Source organism: Mobula birostris, chromosome 8 (assembly GCF_030028105.1).
Source record: "Mobula birostris isolate sMobBir1 chromosome 8, sMobBir1.hap1, whole genome shotgun sequence".
In the NCBI taxonomy this organism is placed as follows: Eukaryota; Metazoa; Chordata; class Chondrichthyes; order Myliobatiformes; family Myliobatidae; genus Mobula; species Mobula birostris.
Genome location: NC_092377.1, coordinates 128,479,088 through 128,501,442, shown reverse-complemented (window position 1 = coordinate 128,501,442; position 22,355 = coordinate 128,479,088). Strand labels below are relative to the sequence as shown.

Below are 22,355 nucleotides of genomic sequence, written 5' to 3'. Positions count from 1 at the left end.
CTGGCCGTCTTGCCATTGCCCCACGGGGGGGTCATGTCTTGTCGTGTTTTGCCCTCGCCTCCGTGGGGTAAGTCAGGCCGTCTTGCCGTTGCCCCGTGGGGGGTCATGTGTCCCAACCCTATGTCCTGTACCCAAGGAGGGGTCCCGACTCTGTGTTCTATGTATGTGTCCATGATTCCATGTACCTGCTCTCCCGAGACAGAGGCTCTGTTTTTCCATGTTCCTCCTCTCCCTAGCCCATGTCATGTCCATGCCTGGTTCTGGGGTCCGAGCCCGAGGCAAGACCCAGGTACTGGGTCCTTGCCCAGTCCCTGGCTCGGAGTCCATACCGTAGCCTCTTCATGTCACCGCTAGTTCTGGGATCCGATTCCGAGTCCTAGCCCAGATCCCTAGTCCCAGCCTAGTCGTAGTCCTGAGTCCTTGTCCAGTTCACTATTCCTGCTCCTGCTTTGCTCTCCTGGTATCAAACAATAAACTCAATTTAATCAACCTCACAAGATGTGTCTTGCATTTGGGTCCCCCCTTGCTCCCAATGCCTCCCCACTGTGACATTAGGAGAATGGGCAAAGAAGTTGTGGATGGAATACCATGTCGGGAGGTGTAGAGTCATGTAATGTGGTAGAAGAAATATAAGAAAGGCTGTGGAGAGGATTCAAAGATCGCTCAGGAGAATGATTACGGGAATGAAAGTGTCATAGTGTGAGAAATGTTTGACGCCTCTGGGAGTGTACATGCTGGAATTGAGAAGAATGAGGGGGGATCTTCAAAGTTCAAAGTAAAATTTATTAATAGAGTATACATGTCACCACATACAACCCTGAGATTCTTGTTCTGTGGGCCAAACTTAGCAAGTCGATAGAACAGTAACTGTAAAGTGTAAACAAACAGTGCAAATACAGATAAAAATAAATCCCCTTTTGTTCAGGAGCCTGATGGCTGAGGGGTAGTAACTGTTCTTGAACCTGGTGGTGCGAGTCCTGGGGCTCTTGTATCTTCTACCTGATGGCAGCAGTGAGAAAAGATCATGGCCTGGGTGGTGAGGATCTTTGATGGCGGATGCTGCTTCTCTACGGCAACGTTTCAGAGAGATGTGATCAGTGGTTGGGAGTGTTTTACCCAGGATGGACAGGCCGAATCCATTACCTTTTGTAGGATTTTCAGCTCAAAGGCATTGGTGTTCCCAGACCAGGCCACAATGCAGCCAGTCAGCACACTTTCCAGAACACATCTGTAGAAGTTTGCCAAGGTTTTTGACGACATACAGAGCCTCTACAGACTCCTGAGGAAGCAGAGATGCTGCCGTGCTTTCTTCACAAAAATATTGATACGATGGGTCCAGTCCAGGTCCTCCGAGGTAGTGACACACGGGAATTTAAAGCTACTGATCCTCTCCAGCTCTGATCCTCCGATGATTCCTGGCTCATGGACCTCTGGTTTCCCTCTCCTGATGTCTGCGATCAGCTCCTTTGGCTTATTGAAATTGAGTGAGAGGTTGTTGTTATTACACCACACAACCATGTTTTCAATCTCCCTCCTGCATACTGATTCATCACCCCCTTTGATACAGCCTATAACAGTGATGCCATCAGCAAACTTGTATATGGTGTTGGAGCTGTACTTAACCACACAGTCACAGGTGTAAAGCGAGTAGAGCAGGGGGCTATGTGCACATCCCGGTGGATCTCCTGTGCTGGTGGAGATTGTGGAGGAGATGCTTTTACCAATCTCAACTGACTGGGGTCTACAAGTGAGAAATCCAGGATCCAATTGCACAAATGAGTATTAAGGCCCGGGTCTTGGGGTTTACTGATTGGTTTTGAAGGGATGATGGTGTTAAATGCCGAGCTGTAATTGATAAAGGGTATCCTGATGTTTGCACCTTTGCTGTCCAGATGTTCCAGGGTTGGTGAAGAGCCAGTGAGATGGCACCTGCTGTAGACCTGTTGCTCCGGTAGGTGAACTGCAGCAGAATCAAGTCGCCATTCAGACAGGAGCCGATATGCTTCAACACCTGCCTTTCAGAACACTTTATATGCGGACGTAAATGCCATTGGGCGATCATCATTCAGACAGGGTACCACGCTCTTCTTGGGCACCAGTACAATTGAAGCCTGCTTGAAGCAGGTGGGAACGTGAGTTTAATTGAAACCTATTGATTATTGAAAGGCCTGGATCGGGTGGAGGTGGAGGTCATTTCCCATGGTATGGGTATCTAGGACCAAAGGTCACAGTGTCAGTCCTTTGGACTGTCCTGCAGGAGAAGATGGCGGCGCGACGCGACGCAGTGTGCGCGGCCGCTCCGAATTGATATCGTATTTGTGAAGTAGGATGCTGTGCACAATCCTGATTTGATGGAGACAGCCGTGAGAAGCACGGAGGAACATCTGGAGAAACTTCTGAAATGCCTGCTTCGCTGTCGCTGCTACTGTGCAATCGAGAATCTCCGGAGGGGAAGGCCCCAAGTCCTCAGCTTTGCCTATTGCCGGGGCTGGGGTAGAAGCGCTTGGTAGAATGGTGCTCGGTGCTCGGTGTCGGAGGGCTGGTCGGAGGCTCGGAATTTTCGGACAGATTCAGAGTCAGACTGTGGTCGGGTGCTTCCAGGGTGCTGCATCAGCAAGTTTGCGGCGCTGGAAGCTCATGGCAGGGAGAGCTTCTCCCTTAACCATCTGCGTGAGATGATGGGACTTTCAAGAGACTTTGTGGCTTTTTACCGTGCCCATGGTCTGTTCTTCTATCAAATTACGGTATGCTTTGCACTGTTGTAACTATATGTTATAACTACGTGGTTTTTGTCCGTTTTTTTCAGTCTTGGTTTGTCTTGTGTTTCTATGATATCATTCTGGAGGAACAAATTGTATCATTTCTTAATGCATGTATTACTAAATGATAATGAAAGAGGAATGCATGTCCTCATAATCTAATCTAATGTAATCTAATTTATAACGGAGATGAGGAGGAGTTTCTTTAGCTAGAGGGTGCTGAGTCTGTAGAATTTGTTGCCACAGGCGATTGTGGAAGCCAGGAAATTGGGTATATTTAGGCAAGGGTGATGGGTTCTTGATTAGTTAGGTCATGAAATGACACGGGGTGAAGGCAGGAGAATGGGGTTGAGTGGAATAATGCATCAGCCATGATGAAATAGCAGAGCAGACTCGATGGGCTGAATGGTCTTATTCCTATCCTCTGATAGTCTTATGTCTAAATGCTTTTATGCATTGAATGCTGCCACATGATTGGTTGATTAGATGCGAGCATTGTGGAAGTGTACCTAATAAACTGGGCTCAGATTCAATGCACCATCCACAAACATTCTGACCATGTATCTGCAGAGGTAGTTAATTTTTTTCATTTAAGTGTTTATTAAACTGGGCTATTTTTTTGTTTCAAAAGAATAATTCTGACCAGTTTTGACCCTTTATACTGTCCCATCAAACATATTCAAAGGCAAAGTCAAGATTACTGTCATTGGCACAAGTGCAGGTATGCACAGGGGTAATGAAAAACTTACTTGCAGTAGCATCACAGGCAAACGGCATCATACAAGCCAGGTTCACAATAAATTACACATAACTTATACACAATTTCCACAAGAAAACACGAAGAACAAACTACAACCAAGAGCATTGTAGTGCAAAGTGATCACAGTGTTCTATGCTGTAGTGATTGGGGTGGTGCCAGTTGGATCAAGAACCTAAAGAACGGTTGAAGGGAAGTAGCTACTCCTGAACCCGGTGGTGCGGGACGTCCTGCCCCATGGGAGCTGGGAGAAAATGGCAAGGCCCGGATGGTGGGGAGCTCTGAAGGTGGGATCGATTGTTTGAAGGTTGTGAAACTAAATATTTGACTACATTTGTCCAAGTGGCTAGGTTACATCTGGGGGACAGTGACCACCGCTTCCTGGCCTTTAGCATTATCATGGAAAAGGATAGAATCAAAGAGGACAGGGAAATTTTTAATTGGGGAAGGGCAAATTATGAGGCTATAAGGCTAGAACTTGCGGGTGTGAATTGGGATGATGTTTTTGCAGGGAAATGTACTATGGACATGTGGTCAATGTTTAGAGATCTCTTGCGGGGTGTAAGGGATAAATTTGTCCCGGTGAGGAAGATAAAGAATGGTAAGTTGAAGGAACCATGGGTGACAAGTGAGGTGGAAAATCTAGTCAGGTGGAAGAAGGCAGCATACATGAGGTTTAGGAAGCAAGGATCAGATGGGTCTATTGAGGAATATAGGGAAGCAAGAAAGGAGCTTAAGAAGGGGCTGAGAAGAGCAAGAAGGGGGCATCAGAAGGTCTTGGCGAGTAGGGTAAAGGAAAACCCCAAGGCATTCTTCAATTATGTGAAGAAAAAAAGGATGACAGGAGTGAAGGTAGGACCGATTAGAGATAAAGGTGGGAAGATGTGCCTGGAGGCTGTGGAAGTGAGCGAGGTCCTCAATGAATACTTCTCTTCGGTATTCACCAATGAGAGGGAACTTGATGATGGTGAGGACAATATGAGTGAGGTTGATGTTCTGGAGCATGTTGATATTAAGGGAGAGGAGGTGTTGGAGTTGTTAAAATACATTAGGACGGATAAGTCCCCGGGGCCTGACGGAATATTCCCCAGGCTGCTCCATGAGGCGAGGGAAGAGATTGCTGAGCCTCTGGCTAGGATCTTTATGTCCTTGTTGTCCACAGGAATGGTACCCGAGGATTGGAGGGAGGCGAATGTTGTCCCCTTGTTCAAAAAAGGTAGTAGAGATAGTCCGGGTAATTATAGACCAGTAAGCCTTACATCTGTGGTGGGAAAGCTGTTGGAAAAGATTCTTAGAGATAGGATCTATGAGCATTTAGAGAATCATGGTCTGATCAGGGACAATCAGCATGACTTTGTGAAGGGCAGATTGTGTCTAACAAGCCTGATAGAGTTCTTTGAGGAGGTGACCAGGCATATAGATGAGGGTAGTGCAGTGGATGTGATCTATATGGATTTTAGTAAAGCATTTGACAAGGTTCCACATGGTAGACTTATTCAGAAAGTCAGAAGGCATGGGATCCAGGGAAGTTTGGCCAGGTAGATTCCTCAGCATTTGGAGAGGCATAGTCAAGTGTGGATAGTTTGGTAGTCTGTCCCAGGTTGGGGGGCGTGAGAGTAAAGAGTAATGTTTGGATCTATAACTTCTAACCTTTATCTTGGCACTATTTATTGTGATAACTAACACATGCACATTAAATTGTTCCTCTCTATAAAGTCTTAATCCTCCAAGTGCGTGTCTTCAGTTATTTGCTGTGTAGTTGTACAGACACCGCAGATTTGCGAGTACGAACCGGAATGTCACTAACTGCACCGATAGTTACGAGAGGACAACATTCGGAGGAAGGGAGAGAGACAATGAGACAATAATGAACCAGTACGGAGGTGGTGGTCATGGATGCGAGAAAAGCGCGCGTGAAGAACAGTGCACAGTACACAGTGAGAGGTGCACGAATGGTAAAGCAAAAATAAAAATAAAGTGACGATGGCCTTAGTGTGGAAAGTTGATGAAGTTGATAGTGCTAAAGGAACTGGAAATGGTATATCCAGAGGGTTGAACTGTAGTGTAATGCTAACGATGTGGATGAGGTAAGGAAAGTCTCTACACTTTGCTTAGTGGGTGCTGGAACGTACAGTCTCTTACGCAACTTAGTAACAACTGAAAAACCAGCAAGTGAGGCGTTCAACAAAATTGCTGCAATTTTGCAGAATCACTTGAGCCCAAAACCACCACTAATAGCTGAGAGATTTAGATTTCACAAAGGGAACCAGTCAAAGGATGAAAGCATTTCTGAATACATTGCAGAACTGGGTAAACTTTCCTGATACTGTTACTTTTGAGATGGACTTTCTGATGCATTAAGAGACAGGCTTGAATGTGACATGCATAGTCAAAGCACTCAAAAGCGGCTACTGTCCGAATGAGATCTAAATTAGAATGGGCAATAACCATTGCAATATTGTTTGAGACTGCAGAAAAGGGTGTGACAGAACTTCAGAAACCCTAATCTTAACTCTAATGCTAAATGCACCAAATGTCTCTGAATGGTACGAAAAGCTAAAACTGTTATTGATCTGGCAAATCTTCCCAAGATGCAGATAACTGTTGGTTCAGAGAAAAAATTGCAGAAAATGTCACAGACAAGGCCTCATAGAGAGTGAGTTAGACAAAAATCACAACAAAGAGAAAAACCACACAAAGTGAAAAGTTTCAAACACAAAACTAGACAAATACACAAAGTGACTGAATATGTAGCTGAATCAGACAACACAGAGTCTGACAAAGGTGAATTGTCATGCCTGGAACTGCATAGCATTACTGAAGCAGATCACAAAAGCACTTGGATCACAACATATATGTCTGGTGTAGAACAACAAAAGGAGCTGGATACAGGGTCAGCTTGGTCAATAATTTCAGAGGCTGACTACAACAGACTATTTTCTAAGCTACCTTTAGAAAAGACCTCGGTGATGCTGAACACCTACAAAGGTAAAAAAGTGCCCCCCAAAGGCAAACTAAAAGTGAGTGTGATGTACAGTGGTAAACCACAGCAGTTACAGAGCCTTATGTGTTGAAAAATGGAAGGCCAGCACTTTTCAGATATGAATGGTTGAGAAAAATTGAACTAGACTGGCAACTGCAGCCCAAACAGTTGCACTAACCAGAGACTGTCTCAGCTGCTTTATGCTAATGAGAAGGTGTTTGAGAAGGTATTAAGATATTCAAGGGTACGAAGACCAGAGTTGAACTGGATGAAGCAGCAACAGCAAGATTCCATACAGCGCGACAAGTGCCTTATGCACTACGTTCCAGGAATGCTGAACTTCAGAACTTGGAGGCAGTGGAGCAACTGGGCCATGCACATTGTCCAGGTGATCAAGAAAGGGAAGACTGGAGCTGTTCACATATGTGGGGATTACAAGGTGGGAAACAACCTGGGACTGCATACTGTTCAGTATCCCCAGCCGCAAATAGGAGAGGGGAGATTGAGATTGCCTTGTCACAAGCCTATCTGCAAATGGAGATTGAGGAGTCAAGCAGGAAATTCCTCACAATCAACACTCTCAAGGGTCTGTTCCAGTATAGTCTTTAGCAACACATCAGCTTCTGCAATTTGGCAAAGAGCAATGGACCAAGAGCTCCAAGATATCCCAGGAACACAATGTTACCTAGATAACATCTAGGAGCCCACTTTTATGGCATGGAGTTCAGGGGTACCTAACAACACAGCAATTGAAGATGAAGAGTCTTCATTCTGTGACCCAGCAGAGGTGTTCCACACAGCATTGGTGGATCAGTTGCCCACAAAGAATGACCCAACATTGTCGAACATCTATGACATCGCCATAGGCAGCTCATGGTAATCCTGTGTTTCCAGACTTCTCAGACAAGACCAACTCTCTGTATGTCAGGGAACCCTGATGTGTGGATCTCGTGTTGTGGTTCCCTCTAAAGTTTAGAGTCTAAAATGCACACTAGAGTGTTAGAAAATCTCTATGAAGGACACCTGGGTAGATTCAAGATGAAGAGCCTTGCCCAGAGCTACGTGTGGTGGCTGGCAATAGCTAGACAGATTGAAGAGTTGACCGAAAGCTGTTTGGGATGCTACAAAGTTTGAATGCACCCCACAGGCTCTCTTACACCTGTGGGAACGGCTGTCTTCACATTGGCAAAGTGTGCTTATTGATTTTGCTCGGCCATTCACAAACTCCATGTTTCTGATTGCTGTGGGTGCTAGTTAAAAGTGGCTTGAAGTCAAACAATGAACTTCACTACATTATAACTGACTGTTTCCACTTTAAGGACTATCTACCTCTGAAATGGCTGGTACCAGAGGAGGCAGGTAATTGAACAGGAGAGCATGGATTATGATCACACATACTGAGACAGAGTGAAAAGTTTTTGTTTGTGTGGCGTCTGTGCTGTGGTTTATTAAACTTTGTAGAAATATTTGCTGGAAGTCTGAATGGTACCTTAACTCCGTGATTTTGCAGCATGTAAGGACTCTGTACAAGTTAGCGACTGTTGGTGTGTTAATATCGAACGTCCATGGGTAGCGGCTGGAACTTTCCCTTGGCCTCAACGCACCAGTGGCATCAAGATGTCTGTCGATGAGCACACGAGTTGTTTGGATGAAGGAAATCAGGCTGATTTAGTGGATAAGAATAAAAGACCGAAGAGTTTGTCTCTGAGGGTCTCCTTCTACGCTTGTGGAATAAACCCCAATATATAGAGGCACCTTTCCCTCGGTGCCTGGGACTTCAGCCAGACTGAAGAGCCATGATTGAAAGGTGTCTCAGTCAGAACCAGGGTGGTTTCATGAGTCAGAGTTCCGAGTTCCCCGACTACAGCGATGACCAACTGGCAGCTGAGAATCATCAGCTCTGACATCTCTGTAACTTACTGTGTAGTGTTGAGTGTGGTTTATTTGTGCTTTCTGTTTTATGATAATAAATTAGGCTGAAGTTAATTTTGTTGTGCTTTACACGTATTACCACATTCTGGTTTGGGTGTTTTGGGGCTGAACAACCCAGCCCGTTACACCACACAGACAGATTATTGCACACATCAGCACATCGAGGTAGTACAGAATGTAGCATCACAGTGAAACGGCAGTGCAGGCAGACATGAAGGTGCGAGGGTCACGACAAGGCAGACTGGGAGATCCAGTGTTCACCTTTACAGTAGGAGAGGCCCGTTCTGATAAAAGTCGAACAGAAGGTGAGTATTTGCGTCAGGAATTTGTTATCTCCTGTCAGACAGGAGGCAGGAGAGAGAATATCTGGGTGGGAGGCGTCTTTGATTCTATTGGGTAGTTAACTGAGACAGCGGAGAGACTAAACTGGGTCAGACACAGAGTGAAGCTCCCTCCACACCTTCCCATCACACACACACACACACACACACACACACACACACACACACACACACACACACACACACACACACACACACACACACACACACACACACACACACACACACACACACACCCACGCGCGCGCGCGCACTCCCATGGTCAGACACAGAGTGAAGCTCCCACCACACTGTCCCATCACATCCTCCCAGGGTCAGTTATAGAGTGAAGCTCCCTCCACAGTGCCCCATCACACAACTCTCGGAGTCAGACACAGAGTGAAGCTCCCTCCACACCATCCCATCACACTCCCTGTTATTCTATAAATAAATCCCCAGACCCCTGGATTAGATCCCATCATGTAACCTACTCCCAGGGATCTGATTTTCTTTATATAAACCCCCTGAACCCTGGATTAGGTCCCACTCTGTAAGCCACTCTAGTGGATCTGTTATTCTATAAGTAAATCCCCAGGCCCCTGGATTAGATCCCAGCCTGTAACCCACTCCTGGGGTCCATGATTTTCTTTGTAATTGTGCATTATTTACTGGAGCCTGTTTCTGTACAAAATTAGTGGTAGGAAAATGCCGAAAGTGAAAGATGTTTCTCTGGCTACAGGGAGGTGTGTGGACATGTTCTGCAGCCTTTGGTATTGGGGCTATCAATCTCTTTGACATGTGCTAATGGTGTTGGGCTGGCATGCTGGCAATAATCTCGCAGCATGTTGACGATACAAAACTCAACAGGGAGCAACACAGATCTGGGGTAAGGACAGAGGGTCAGTTTATCTCGGTCTAGGTGGCTCGAGGTCAGTCTGTCTCTGTCTGGGCGGCTCGAGGTCAGTCTGTCTCGGTCTGGCAGCTCGAGGTCAGTCCATCTCGGTCTGGGCAGCTTGAGGTCAGTCCATGTCTGTCTGGGTGGCACGAAGTCAGTCTGTCTCGGTCTGGGTGGCTCAAGGTCAGTCTGTCTCGGTCTGGGTGGCTCGAGGTCAGTCCGTCTCGGTCTGGGCAGCTCGAGGTCAGACCGTCTCAGTCTGGGTGGCTCGAGGTCAGTCCGTTTCGGTCTGGGTGGCTCGAGGTCAGTCCGTCTTGGTCTGCACGCCTCTCTGTCTCTCTCATTCTGCGTGTTTCTATGTGTCTGCCAACCTTGTTTTTCGGACTGTGTGTCTATCTCTTTCAGCCTGTGTACCTGTGTCTCTTTAGTGTCTATGTCCCTCAGTCTGTGTTTCTCTGTGTGTCACTGTGTCTCCCTCTGACTCTTTGACTCTCAGTCTATGTCTTTGTGTCTCCCAACCTCTGTCTCAGTCTGTGTGTCCCTCCCATTCCGTGAGTCTGTGTATGCCTGCCTCTGCATCCTCCCAGACGCGTGGATGGTCTGACTGTCCTCCGATGCATTGCAGCCAGCCGCCTGTGTCAGTAAACACGGGGCCCTCGGCAACTGGGGTGGAGGTCGTGCTGGCGCCTCGTTAGATTACAGGGGAGGGGTGAGGGCGGGGGAGCTGAACATGCTGGAGATAGGAGATAAGGCTGGCTAGGAGAAACTGCAGGCAATAAATAGGCAGATGCTGATGTATGGGCTTCACACAGAGTCCAGAGTCACCCCAGCTCCTGATCAGCTGTCTCTACGGCTTAGAGAACAGAGAAACAGAGATGGGAGAGAGAGGCAGACGACAGACAGAGTAAAGAGAAAATAAAGAAAACAGTGTGGTGATAGGATAGAGAGATTAGAGAAAGAGAGAGCTAAATGAGAGAACTACGATAGACAGAGAGAAATAGAAACAAAGCGGAGAAATGCAGAGTGGGAGAGAGAGAAAAAACATGTTCCACCAGCTGACTGTCTGCATCATCCTCCAGTGTCTGGTCGGCTGTGATACAGGTAAACTCGACTAAAACGCCACATTGTTTGTGGATTTTGGGGTGCCGTGATGCTCGTGTGCTGCAGAGTGGAGGGACGAGGTGCGGGGTGGGGGGTGGGATGGGGAACTGGAGACCGCTGTCTGCGTGCACTCCGTACACTCTCTGTTGGGAGAATGGGGCAGAGCCTCAGGGTAAAGGAACATGCCTTTAGAATGGAGATGAGGAGGGATTTCTTTAGCCAGAGGGTGATGAAGCTGTGAAATTCATTGCCACAGATGGCTGTGTAGGTTAAGTCATTGAGTTACATTTAAAGTCAAGGCTCATAGTTTCTTGACTAATCAGGGCGTCAGGAAGATGGGTGGAGAATGCAGTTGAGAAGGATAATAAATCAGCCAAAATGGCAGAACAGACTCGATGGGCCGATTGGCCTAATTTGATCTCATGGTCTTATGGTCTCCCTGGCAGGTTCTCCCCCACCACTCCCCAGCTGATTTCCTTCAGTGCCCAAAAGAGAGAGACGCACGGGGTTAATTTGAGGGCTTTGGTGTGCAGGTGAGGGGATAGAATCTCAAATGCAGATGAGGCAGAGGTTGAGGGGAATGAGGTTAAAAGTCAGGAAATGGAGGTGTGGAGGGAAAGAATGAGATTGAGCCTGTCCCATGAGCCAACAGGGACTGGACAGGTTGAACATCGTCTGCAAAGCGGTTGGAGAGGAAGGTTTTGGCACAGTGAGATCCCACGAGTGGTGAGTTCCAGCAGTGGGGGGTGGGGTGGAAGAGGGGAATGAGGGATGGTTGATTCTTGGAAAATTGGTATTACTCACCCTCACCAATGCCCCACCCTTGATGGGAGAGGTAATGTGATGCATGTGGGGTGCGTCGATTATCTCCATTTTTCATGCCAACTTGTCCCTGCATTTGGCCGATATCTCCAAACCCTTTCTCTCCGTGTCCCTGTCCGAGTGCCCATCTCTCTAAACCCTATCTCTCCGTGTCCCTGTCCGAGTGCCCATCTCTCTAAACCCTTTCTCTCCGTGTCCCTGTCCGAGTGCCCATCTCTCTAAACCCTTTCTCTCCGTGTCCCTGTCCGAGTGCCCATCTCTCTAAACCCTATCTCTCCGTGTCCCTGTCCGAGTGCCCATCTCTCTAAACCCTATCTCTCCGTGTCCCTGTCCGAGTGCCCATCTCTCTAAACCCTTTCTCTCCGTGTCCCTGTCCGAGTGCCCATCTCTCTAAACCCTATCTCTCCGTGTCCCTGTCCGAGTGCCCATCTCTCTAAACCCTATCTCTCCGTGTCCCTGTCCGAGTGCCCATCTCTCTAAACCCTTTCTCTCCGTGTCCCTGTCCGAGTGCCCATCTCTCTAAACCCTATCTCTCCGTGTCCCTGTCCGAGTGCCCATCTCTCTAAACCCTATCTCTCCGTGTCCCTGTCCGAGTGCCCATCTCTCTAAACCCTATCTCTCCGTGTCCCTGTCCGAGTGCCCATCTCTCTAAACCCTTTCTCTCCGTGTCCCTGTCCGAGTGCCCATCTCTCTAAACCCTATCTCTCCGTGTCCCTGTCCGAGTGCCCACCTCTCTAAACCCTATCTCTCCGTGTCCCTGTCCGAGTGCCCATCTCTCTAAACCCTTTCTCTCCGTGTCCCTGTCCGAGTGCCCATCTCTCTAAACCCTATCTCTCCGTGTCCCTGTCCGAGTGCCCATCTCTCTAAACCCTATCTCTCCGTGTCCCTGTCCGAGTGCCCACCTCTCTAAACCCTTTCTCTCCGTGTCCCTGTCCGAATGCCCATCTCTCTAAACCCTTTCTCTCCGTGTCCCTGTCCGAGTGCCCATCTCTCTAAACCCTATCTCTCCGTGTCCCTGTCCGAGTGCCCATCTCTCTAAACCCTTTCTCTCCGTGTCCCTGTCCGAGTGCCCATCTCTCTAAAAGGTAAGGTGTGGGAAGTTCAAGGGGGATATTAGAGGAAGGTTTTTTACTCAGAGAGTGGTTGGTGTGTGGAATGCACTGCCTGAGTCAGTGGTGGAGGCAGATACACTAGTGAAGTTTAAGAGACTATTAGACAGGTATATGGAGGAATCTAAGGTGGGGGTTTATATGGGAGGCAGGGTTTGAGGGTCGGCACAACATTGGGCCTGTACTGTACTGTACTATTCTATGTTCTATGTTCTATAACCACACCGTCCCATCATGCACTCCCGGGGTCAGACACAGAGTGAATCTCCCTCCACACTGACCCATCACACACTCCCGGGGTCAGACACAGAGTGAAGCTCCCTCCACACTGTCCCATCACACACTCCCGGGGTCAGACACAGAGTGAAGCTCCCTCCACACTGTCCCATCACACACTCCCGGGGTCAGACACAGGGTGAATCTCCCTCCACACTGACCCATCGCACACTCCCGGAGTCAGACACAGAGTGAATCTCCCTCCACACTGTCCCATCACACACACCCGGGGTCAGACACAGAGTGAAGCTCCCTCCACACTGTCCCATCACACACTCCCGGGGTCAGACACAGAGTGAAGCTCCCACCACACCATCCCATCACACACTCCTGGGGTCAGACACAGAGTGAAGCTCCCTCCACACGGTCCCATCACACACTCCCGGGGTCAGACACAGAGTGAATCTCCCTCCACACTGTCCCATCACACACTCCCGGGGTCAGACACAGAGTGATGTTCCCATCACACACTCCCAGGGTCAGACAGAGTGAAGCTCCCTCCACACTGTCCCATCACACACTCCCGGGGTCAGACACAGAGTGAAGCTCCCTCCACACTGTCCCATCACACACTCCCGGGGTCAGACACAGGGTGAATCTCCCTCCACACTGTCCCATCACACACACTCCCAGGGTCAGACACAGGGTGAATCTCCCTCCACATTGCCCCATCACGCACTCCCGGGGTCAGACACAGGGTGAATCTCCCTCCACACTGTCCCATCACGCACTCCCGGGGTCAGACACAGAGTGAAGCTCCCTCCACACTGTCCCATCACACACTCCTGGGGTCAGACACAGCGAAGCTCCCTCCACACTGTCTCATCACTCACTCACTCACACACTCCTGGGGTCAGACACAGAGTGACTCCCACTCCACTCCGTCCCATCACACAATCCTGGGGTCAGACACAACCTTCTGCTATGTTGCAGGCAATATAGTTCCCCAGAGAGAAAGGTCACACACATTGATGAATATAAACATCATTTATTAAAAAAGCAATTAAATACAAGGCACAACCAGGCCTAGAAATATAACAAGGAATGTCTTAGATTTCAAAGCAGAGAAATTCCAATCTCTCACATCAATACAGCAGTTCAAATGTTTAGCTCCTCTCAAACCTACCATATGAAGCCTACCTGACACTGCACCCTCTTTGCCAATGTCACAAAGTGCCTGGTCTGAGGACTTTGCCCTCCCCTTCCTTGTCTGCATCCATCCCTCCACACACACACACACACACACACACACACACCAGATTAAAGTGTTTAATCACCTTAAGCACTTCTGTGTGATGTCTTCAGCTTTTGGCAGATCAGGCAGCGGGTGGTGGTCAGGGTGGGTGTAGTGGGTGGCGGAGATAGTAAGCTGCAAAGGGGGAGCTTTCGGAATCCTCTCTCTGTTGCATCCGCTGGAAGAGATGGAGGGAAGGTCAAATGTAGCGGAGTTGGCCGAGGAATCTGCAGCCAGTAGGAGCACTGGCCCAGAGGGACAACGGGTAGAGTTGCAGACTAACAGCTCTGCAGACCAAGGGTTGAACCCAACCGCTCTAGAAATGAGAGAGGCACATGCTCCCTCCGACTCTCTTGGATGTCCTCCCTCAGTTTTCATCTCCTCCAGCATTCCGAAAAAAAAAACATGCAGGTATAATCGGTGGATTAATTGGCCCCTGAATGAGCGGAAGAGGAAGAATCTGAGAGGATTTGGGTGTTTTTTGACATGACTGTGGAAGGTAATAAATTAGGGTTGATGTCAGTGGAGTAGCACAGACTCAGAGGGCTGAAGGGCCTGTTTCTGTGCTGTAGCCCATCAGAAGCAAGCAAGGAAATAACAAATCAAAAAATAAATAGGTAATGGGTTTACACAGCTGCTCGAATCTACAAATTCCAGTTCACATTTGTCAGAGTCCAGAGACGTTGTCACTAAATACTTCCCGAAGATCCTTCCCACAGCCCGCACAGATCATCAGGATTACAGAGTGGATTCCGGAATGGTGAGAGGGTAGGGGAATAAAGGAGATGGGGGGGGGGAGAGAGAGAGAGAGAGAGAGAGACACCCCCACACACACCAACCTCTATCTCATAACTTCCCGACATCCGACTTCCATGGAAAGTTACAGGTTACCAACTTGTGCACAGTAAGATCCCGCAGGAAGACAGCACTGATCCACATGGGCAGTATTGTAGGGTTGGGCGACAGTCAAATCCGGGCAAATTCCCCCCATGCTCTGTGATTCTGTAACTCCTCTGACTCCCACACCCCTCCACATCTCCATGTCTCTGAGACTCCCTTCAGCTCTTAAACCCCTCCCCTTCTCCGTGACCCCCTTCAGTCCCTACACCCCACCCCCTCTGTGACTCCACTGGCCCCTACACCCCACCCCGTCACTGTGACTCCACTGGCCCCTACAACCCACTCCGTCACTGTGGCTGTCTGGCCCCTACACCCCACCCCGTCACTGTGACTCCACTGGCCCCTACACCCCACCCCGTCACTGTGACTCCACTGGCCCCTACACCCCACACCGTCACTGTGACTCCACTGGCCCCTACAACCCACCCCGTCACTGTGGCTGTCTGGCCCCTACACCCCACCCTGTCACTGTGACTCCACTGGCCCCTACAACCCACACCGTCACTGTGACTGTCTGGCCCCTACACCCCACCCCGTCACTGTGACTCCACTGGCCCCTACACCCCACCCCGTCACTGTGACTGTCTGGCCCCTACACCCCACCCCGTCACTGTGACTCCACTGGCCCCTACACCCCACCCCGTCACTGTGACTCCACTGGCCCCTACAACCCACCCCGTCACTGTGGCTGTCTGGCCCCTACACCCCACCCCGTCACTGTGACTCCACTGGCCCCTACACCCCACCCCGTCACTGTGACTCCACTGGCCCCTACACCCCTCCCCGTCACTGTGACTCCACTGGCCCCTACAACCCACCCCGTCACTGTGACTCCACTGGCCCCTACACCCCACCCCGTCACTGTGACTCCACTGGCCCCTACACCCCACACCGTCACTGTGACTCCACTGGACCCTACACCCCACCCCGTCACTGTGACTCCACTGGCCCCTACACCCCACCCCGTCACTGTGACTCCACTGGCCCCTACACCCCACCCCGTCACTGTGACTCCACTGGACCCTACAACCCACCCCGTCACTGTGGCTGTCTGGCCCCTACACCCCACCCCGTCACTGTGACTCCACTGGCCCCTACACCCCACCCCGTCACTGTGACTCCACTGGACCCTACAACCCACCCCGTCACTGTGGCTGTCTGGCCCCTACACCCCACCCCGTCACTGTGACTCCACTGGCCCCTACACCCCACCCCGTCACTGTGACTGTCTGGCCCCTACACCCCTCCCCTTCTGTCTGTGACTCCCTCTGGCCCCTACACCCCTCCCATCTCTGTGATTCTTCCAGCCACCATATCTCTGTGACCCCCTCCCTTCAGTCCCCATTCCTGTCTCTGTAACCCCCTTCCCTACACCACTCCCCATACTGTATATGTGACCCCCACCCCCAGGTGGTGTGGTGTGGGGCTGGGGTTGGTATTGAATCCCCTGACCATTTTTGGTTTCTCCGAAAGGGTCAGTGTGCCTAGATTGCAACAGGAGGCAGTCAATCCCTCGGTGAGTGCAAGCCTTCAGGTCCTCGGGAGGCAGGGGGAGGGAAAATGGGGGCTGCGGGTGGGGGTGTGTTCCTCCAGCCGTCTGGATGTCCAGTCTCCATCCTCGTCTGTGGGGTCTTCCTGTGTGTCTCCGGTTAGATGGTGGGCTTCGGGGAGCTGGGGAGGTGCCCGTTAGCAGTGCTTCGAGACAGTCGGCAGTGGTGGACCTCGGTCGGTGAAAGAGGTCGTCCTGACGGGTAGAGAGAAATAGAGTGGCTGTGAGGAGGTGGCATTGGCCAGAGGAACGAGAGAGATGGAGAGGGAGAAGGGAGAAAGGGAGAGGAAGAGAGAGAGGGAGGGGGAAAGAGAGAAGGGTAGTGATAGAGGGAAGGATGCGAGGGGAAGAAAGGGAGAGAGAGGGGAAATATTGTTGTGAAGGAGAGAGGGAGAAGGAGGGAGAGAGAAGGGGAAGAGAGGAAGGGGACGGGCGAAGAAGGAGGAGAGGGATTGTGGAGGAGAAAGGGGGAGAGATGGATATAAAGGGGGAGAAGGAGGGGGCAGGGAGGGAGGATGAGTGAGAGGAGGAAAGGGCGAAGGAGAGCAAGTTGAAAAGCCACACTCAATGTTTTAGAAACCGCTTCTTCCCGTCATTAGTTTTTGAACCCATCAACCTGCTCTTCCACATTTGCACTATTTCATTCACGTTTTGTAGTTTATTGCAATTTTTTCTATCTCGCATTGTACTGCTGCCTATAAAACCACAACTTTCCCAATCCGTGTCAGTGCTAATAAACCTGATTCTGGGGGGCGGGGAACGGGGAAGGGGGAGCATCATCAACAAGAAGAGATTAACAGGCAGAGGTGGAGGAGGAAGAGAAACAAGAGGGTGGGGGGATGAAGGAGGGAAAGAGAGAAGACGAGGAGAATGAGTCAGACAGAGTGTGGGCAGAGGGGACAAGAGATAGAAAGAGTGTGACAGGGACAACAAGGGCAACGATTTAAAGTGAGCGATATAGAGGGAGAGAGAGTGACAGGAAGTGGGGTGTGAAAGAGTGAGGGAACAGACAGAAAGGGTGAGGGAGACAAGAGGGAGAGAGGGTTAAGAAATGGTGGGAAGGACGAGTGAAAGAAAAATAGCAAGGGAAGGAAGGAAAGAGGATGTGAGAGAGATGGATAGACAGAGGGAGAGAGGGAGGGAACAGTCAGGAACAGCTACATTTCACACTCTAAGAAGAGCAACAGGAGAGAGGGCGGGAGGGCAAGGGGGTGGAAGAGGAGGAGACAAGAGAGGGAGAGAGAGAAAGCAAAGCCCAAGGAGATTAAAAATGTGTGAAACAGAGAGAGAGAGAGAGAGAGAGAGAGAGAGAGAGAGAGACAGACAGAAAAAGCAGGTTTGGAGGGAGACTGTGAAAAAGGGGTGTACAATGGAAGGATCAGGGGGTGATTAGAGGGGAGAAGAGGGGTAGAAAATGGTGAGAGGGAAAGAAAGGAGAAGAGGATAGAGAGAGAGACCATGGGCAGGGAAGGCAGGTGTGGACAACTGACATGTTGTGTCTCAGTTTCTCTCTCCTCCGTCGCACCCTCTTGGCAGCACAGCTCTCCCGTCTGCCTCCGCCCCACCATGAACCAGTGACCCACCCCATCCCCGTCCACTCACCTGTCACTGAGCTCATCCACCTCGTGGTCTAGGCCCTTGCGTTCGACGTCGCTTCGCTCCCGCAGGCTGGTGGACAGGCACATGAGGATGCCACAGCGGCGTGTACGGTAACACACAACATCCACCACCACCAGCAATGCCACGAAGATCACCAGGATGATGCCGACTACACCACCTGTGCCAACACTCGGCTTACGTCCTGTCACCGGGAGGGAGAGTGGGAGAGCGGGGAGGAAAAGAATCAAGGGGAGAAGGTCAGAGGTGAGTCCAGTCTCAAGGGTTGAGGGAGAAAATGATAAGGATCAGGGTGGGGGTTGGGTCAAGGGATGAGGGGAGGGGTCAAGCATATAGAAAGGATCAATTGGAGAGGTGAAGGGTTGAGGAATGAGGTCAGGGTCAAGGGTGAGGCAGAATATTGTGGGGCAAGGGGAGGAGGTCAAAGACAAGTTCAGGATCAAGAGTCCAGGGAAGAGTGAGGGTCAACAGTCAAATGGTGAAGATAAGTGTCAAGGACAAGGGGTAAAAGCGAAGATGAGAGTCAAGGGGAAGTTAAGGGACAAGGGGCAGTGCAAAGCTCAAGGGATGAGAACGAGTACAGGGGTGATAGACCAAGAGAGATGAGAAGGACAGGAGTCGCCCAGAAAGCAGACAGTACCCTCATGATTGGTATCTCAATTCCGAATGGAGGGGTGCAGGAGTCTGGGACACAGGGGCGGAAGGTCGAGAGTGGACAGAGGATTTGGTGGTGGTCAGAGGAAGTGACGTTCTGCAACTCACCAACAGCAGCAGCAGGCGATCTCAGAGGAACGGAGACATTCAGGTAGCTGGTCACCGAACGACCATTACTGTTTTCCGCCTCGATCTCTAACTCATAGACTGAGCCCCAGTTCAGATTGTCCAGGAGGTAGGAGTCAGAACGGGAATTATTCACTGTTACACTGTGCCATTCATCAGCTTCAACCTGTGGGGGAGTAGTCAAAGGCAGAGATATATCTTCAAACCTACTCAAAACCTTACACCCTCCACCCACGCCAACCCATCACACACTCCCGGAGTCAGACACTGAGTGAAGCTCCCTCCACACTGTCCCATCACACACTCCCGGGGTCAGACACAGAGTGAAGCTCCCTCCACACCGTCCCATCACACTCCCAGGATTAGACACAGAGTGAAGCTCCCTCCACACTGTCCCATCACACACTCCCGGAGTCAGACACAGAGTGAAGCTCCCTCCACACCGTCCCATCACACACTCCTGGGGACAGACACAGAGTGAAGCTCCCTCCACACTGTCCCATCACACACTTCGTCCTGTGGTCAAACACAGGGTGAAGTTCCCTCCACACTGTCCCATCACACACTCCTGAGGTCAGACACAGTTGCGGCTCAGGTGTGTGGATCGACTCAAGCTGAGCTGCTCGTCGGGCCCAGGCCCCGCAGCCTTACCCGAGAGACGAATCCACACAACTTGAGCCGTCTTTCATCGACACCTACAATCCCATTCAGGGATGCAGGCAGGAGGTACCTTTATGGGCTGCTGCTCCACACCCTCCACTTCCTAGCCTTTGTCCACCGTCCCGACACGCCATGGCGGTCGGTCTTTCCACCTGGAGGTGAGGGGGGTCCCCAATGGAAGTCCCTTTACAAGGGAGTCCTTCCCATGCACCTTGGGGATCTCGGCTGGAGGGTGTTGCATAAAGCGGTGCCCTGCAATAAGTTCTTTAGTCTGTACACGGATCTCCCAGCCGCGTGTCACTTCTGCGGGCTGGAGGAGACCGTGTACCATATGTACGTGGAGTGTGTGAGGCTGCAGCCCCTTTTCGCGTATTTGCGTGGGCTGCTTCTCGCCTTCTGGTTGCATTTCAGTCCCACCCTATTCATATATGGTCATCCAGTAAGGAGGGGGGCACAAAGGGATGAGGATGTCCTTGTCAACTTGCTCCTGGGGCTGGCGAAAATTGCCATCCGTGGCTCCTGGAAAAGGGTGGCAGGAGGTTCTCCCCGAGCGGACTGCCTGGCTATGTTTAGAGGGTATGTTCGTGCCCGGGTGAACATTGAAAAGGAATACGCACAATCCACGGCGACCGTAGAGATGTTCCGGGACCGTTGGGCTCCGCGGGGTGTAAATGCCATCATTGATGAGGATGGCAATATATTGGTTTAACATGTATTGGGTCTGTTTGTAGTGTAGTAAATGTGTTAGTCACTGGTTTTGTACATATTGTATAGAACCGACATTTGTAATGAAGAATTTGTAAAAAAAAGAGGTCAGACACAGAGTGAAGCTCCCTCCACACCGTCCCATCACACTCTCCCAGGGTCAGACACAGAGTGAAGCTCCCTCCACACCGTCCCATCACACACTCCCGGGGACAGACACAGAGTGATGCTCCCTCCACACTGTCCCATCACACACTCCCAGGGTCAGACACACGGTGATGTCCCATCACACACTCCCGGGGACAGACACAGAGTGATGTCCCATCACACACTCCCGGGGACAGACACAGAGTGATGTTCCCATCACATACTCCCGGGGTCAGACACAGAGTGATATCCCATCACACACTCCCGGGGGCTGACACAGAGTGATGTCCCATCACACACTTCCGGGTCAGACACAGAGTGATGTTCCCATCACACACTCCTGGGGACAGACACAGAGTGATGTCCCATCACACACTCCCGGGGGCTGACACAGAAAGGTGGCGGGGAGTTCAAAAGCAGCTAGTGGAGCTGCTGGCTGCCGATGGCTCTTCCATCACGGACCCTGATGGAATTAACAACGAAGTCCGTTCATTCTATCGGTCCTTATTCTCGCCTGATCCGTCAAATGCGGAGGCGTGTAATGAGGTCTGGAAGGATTTGCCTAAGGTCAGCCCAGAGGACGCAGTGCATCTGGATGCCCCCCTGACTCGGGAGGAGCTGTCCACTGCCCTTCGGCAACTCCAGAGGGGCAAGTCCCCTGGTTTGGATGGACTGAGTGTTGAGTTTTATCAGGCTTTTTGGGATGTCCTGGGGGATGATTACAGCCTTGTCCTAGGGGAGAGCCTAGCCACCGGAGAAATGCCCCTCTCATGGCGAAGAGCTGTTGTGGTCCTACTGCCCAAGAAGGGAGACCTCCGCCTGCTAAAGAACTGGCGGCCGGTCTCCCTCTTGTGCGCGGACTACAAGATCTTCGCCCGGGCAATGGCCAACCGTCTGGGTTCGGTAATTGGACAGGTGGTCCATCCTGACCAATCTTACACAGTCCCGGGCCGCTCCATCCAGGACAATGTCCACCTAGTACGGGACCTGATCCACCTACTCCAGGAGACTGGGACCCCGGCAGCGTTTCTTTCTCTTGACCAGGAGAAGGCTTTTGACCAGGTGGACCACAGTTTCCTGGTGGGCACCCTGCAGGCTTTTGGGCTCGGACCACACTTTGTGGCCCGAGTTCGGCTCCTGTACTCTGCCGCAGAGTGCCTAGTTAAGATTAACGGATCATTGACAGGACCTATCCACTTCCGAAGAGGAGTGCGTCAGGGGTGCCCCATGTCCGGTCAACTGTATGCGATCTGTGTCGAGCCATTCCTCAGCCTTCTTCGGAGAAGGCTGACAGGCCTGGTTCTGCGCGAACCGGACATGGGGGTCGTCCACTCGGCCTACGCCGATGACGTACTCCTCATGATGACAGACCCCTGTGACCTGCGGAGGATGCGCGAGTGCCAAGATGTTTTCTCGGCGGCATCCTCCGCCAGGATCAACTGGGCGAAATGTTCCGGACTCTTAGTAGGCCAGTGGCAGGTGGACTCCCTGCCGGAGGAGATGAGAGCTTTTGAGTGGAGCACCAGAGGCCTTCTCTATCTGGGAGTCTACCCGAGTCCTTCTGGGGAGACCTGGCTGGCGAACTGGCAGGACCTGGAGACAAAGGTCATGGCCCGGCTGGGGTGCTGGTCAGGCCTTCTCAGGGTGCTTTCCTATCGAGGCAGGGTGGTGGTCATAAACCAGCTGGTGGCCTCCATGTTGTGGTACCGGATGGTCACCTTGGCCCCCCCTGCCCCTTTTGTCGCGAGAATGCAGAGGAAGCTAGTGGACTTCTTCTGGGGAAACAGGAAACACTGGGTCTCTGCAGTG

The 22,355-nt window shown here is 50.9% G+C and overlaps 1 protein-coding gene across 3 annotated transcripts in view; it reads right to left on the bottom strand.

The window, feature by feature from the left end:
• Positions 1-16,376: 16,376 nt before the first annotated feature.
• LOC140201687 (neural cell adhesion molecule 1-like) overlaps positions 16,377-22,355 on the bottom strand; it is a 32,305-nt gene continuing 26,326 nt past the window's right edge. For 2 of the 3 annotated variants that reach the window (XM_072266216.1, XM_072266215.1), the window contains exons 11-13: positions 19,017-19,200; positions 18,240-18,438; positions 16,378-16,832 (exon numbers count right to left, since the gene is read on the bottom strand). In XM_072266216.1, coding sequence (XP_072122317.1) covers positions 16,775-16,832; positions 18,240-18,438; positions 19,017-19,200 — 441 coding nt within the window. In that variant the 3' untranslated portion in view covers positions 16,378-16,774. Of the gene's footprint in view, positions 16,833-18,239; positions 18,439-19,016; positions 19,201-22,355 lie in introns of all 3 variants that reach the window. The other variant, XM_072266217.1, reaches the window with a different exon arrangement.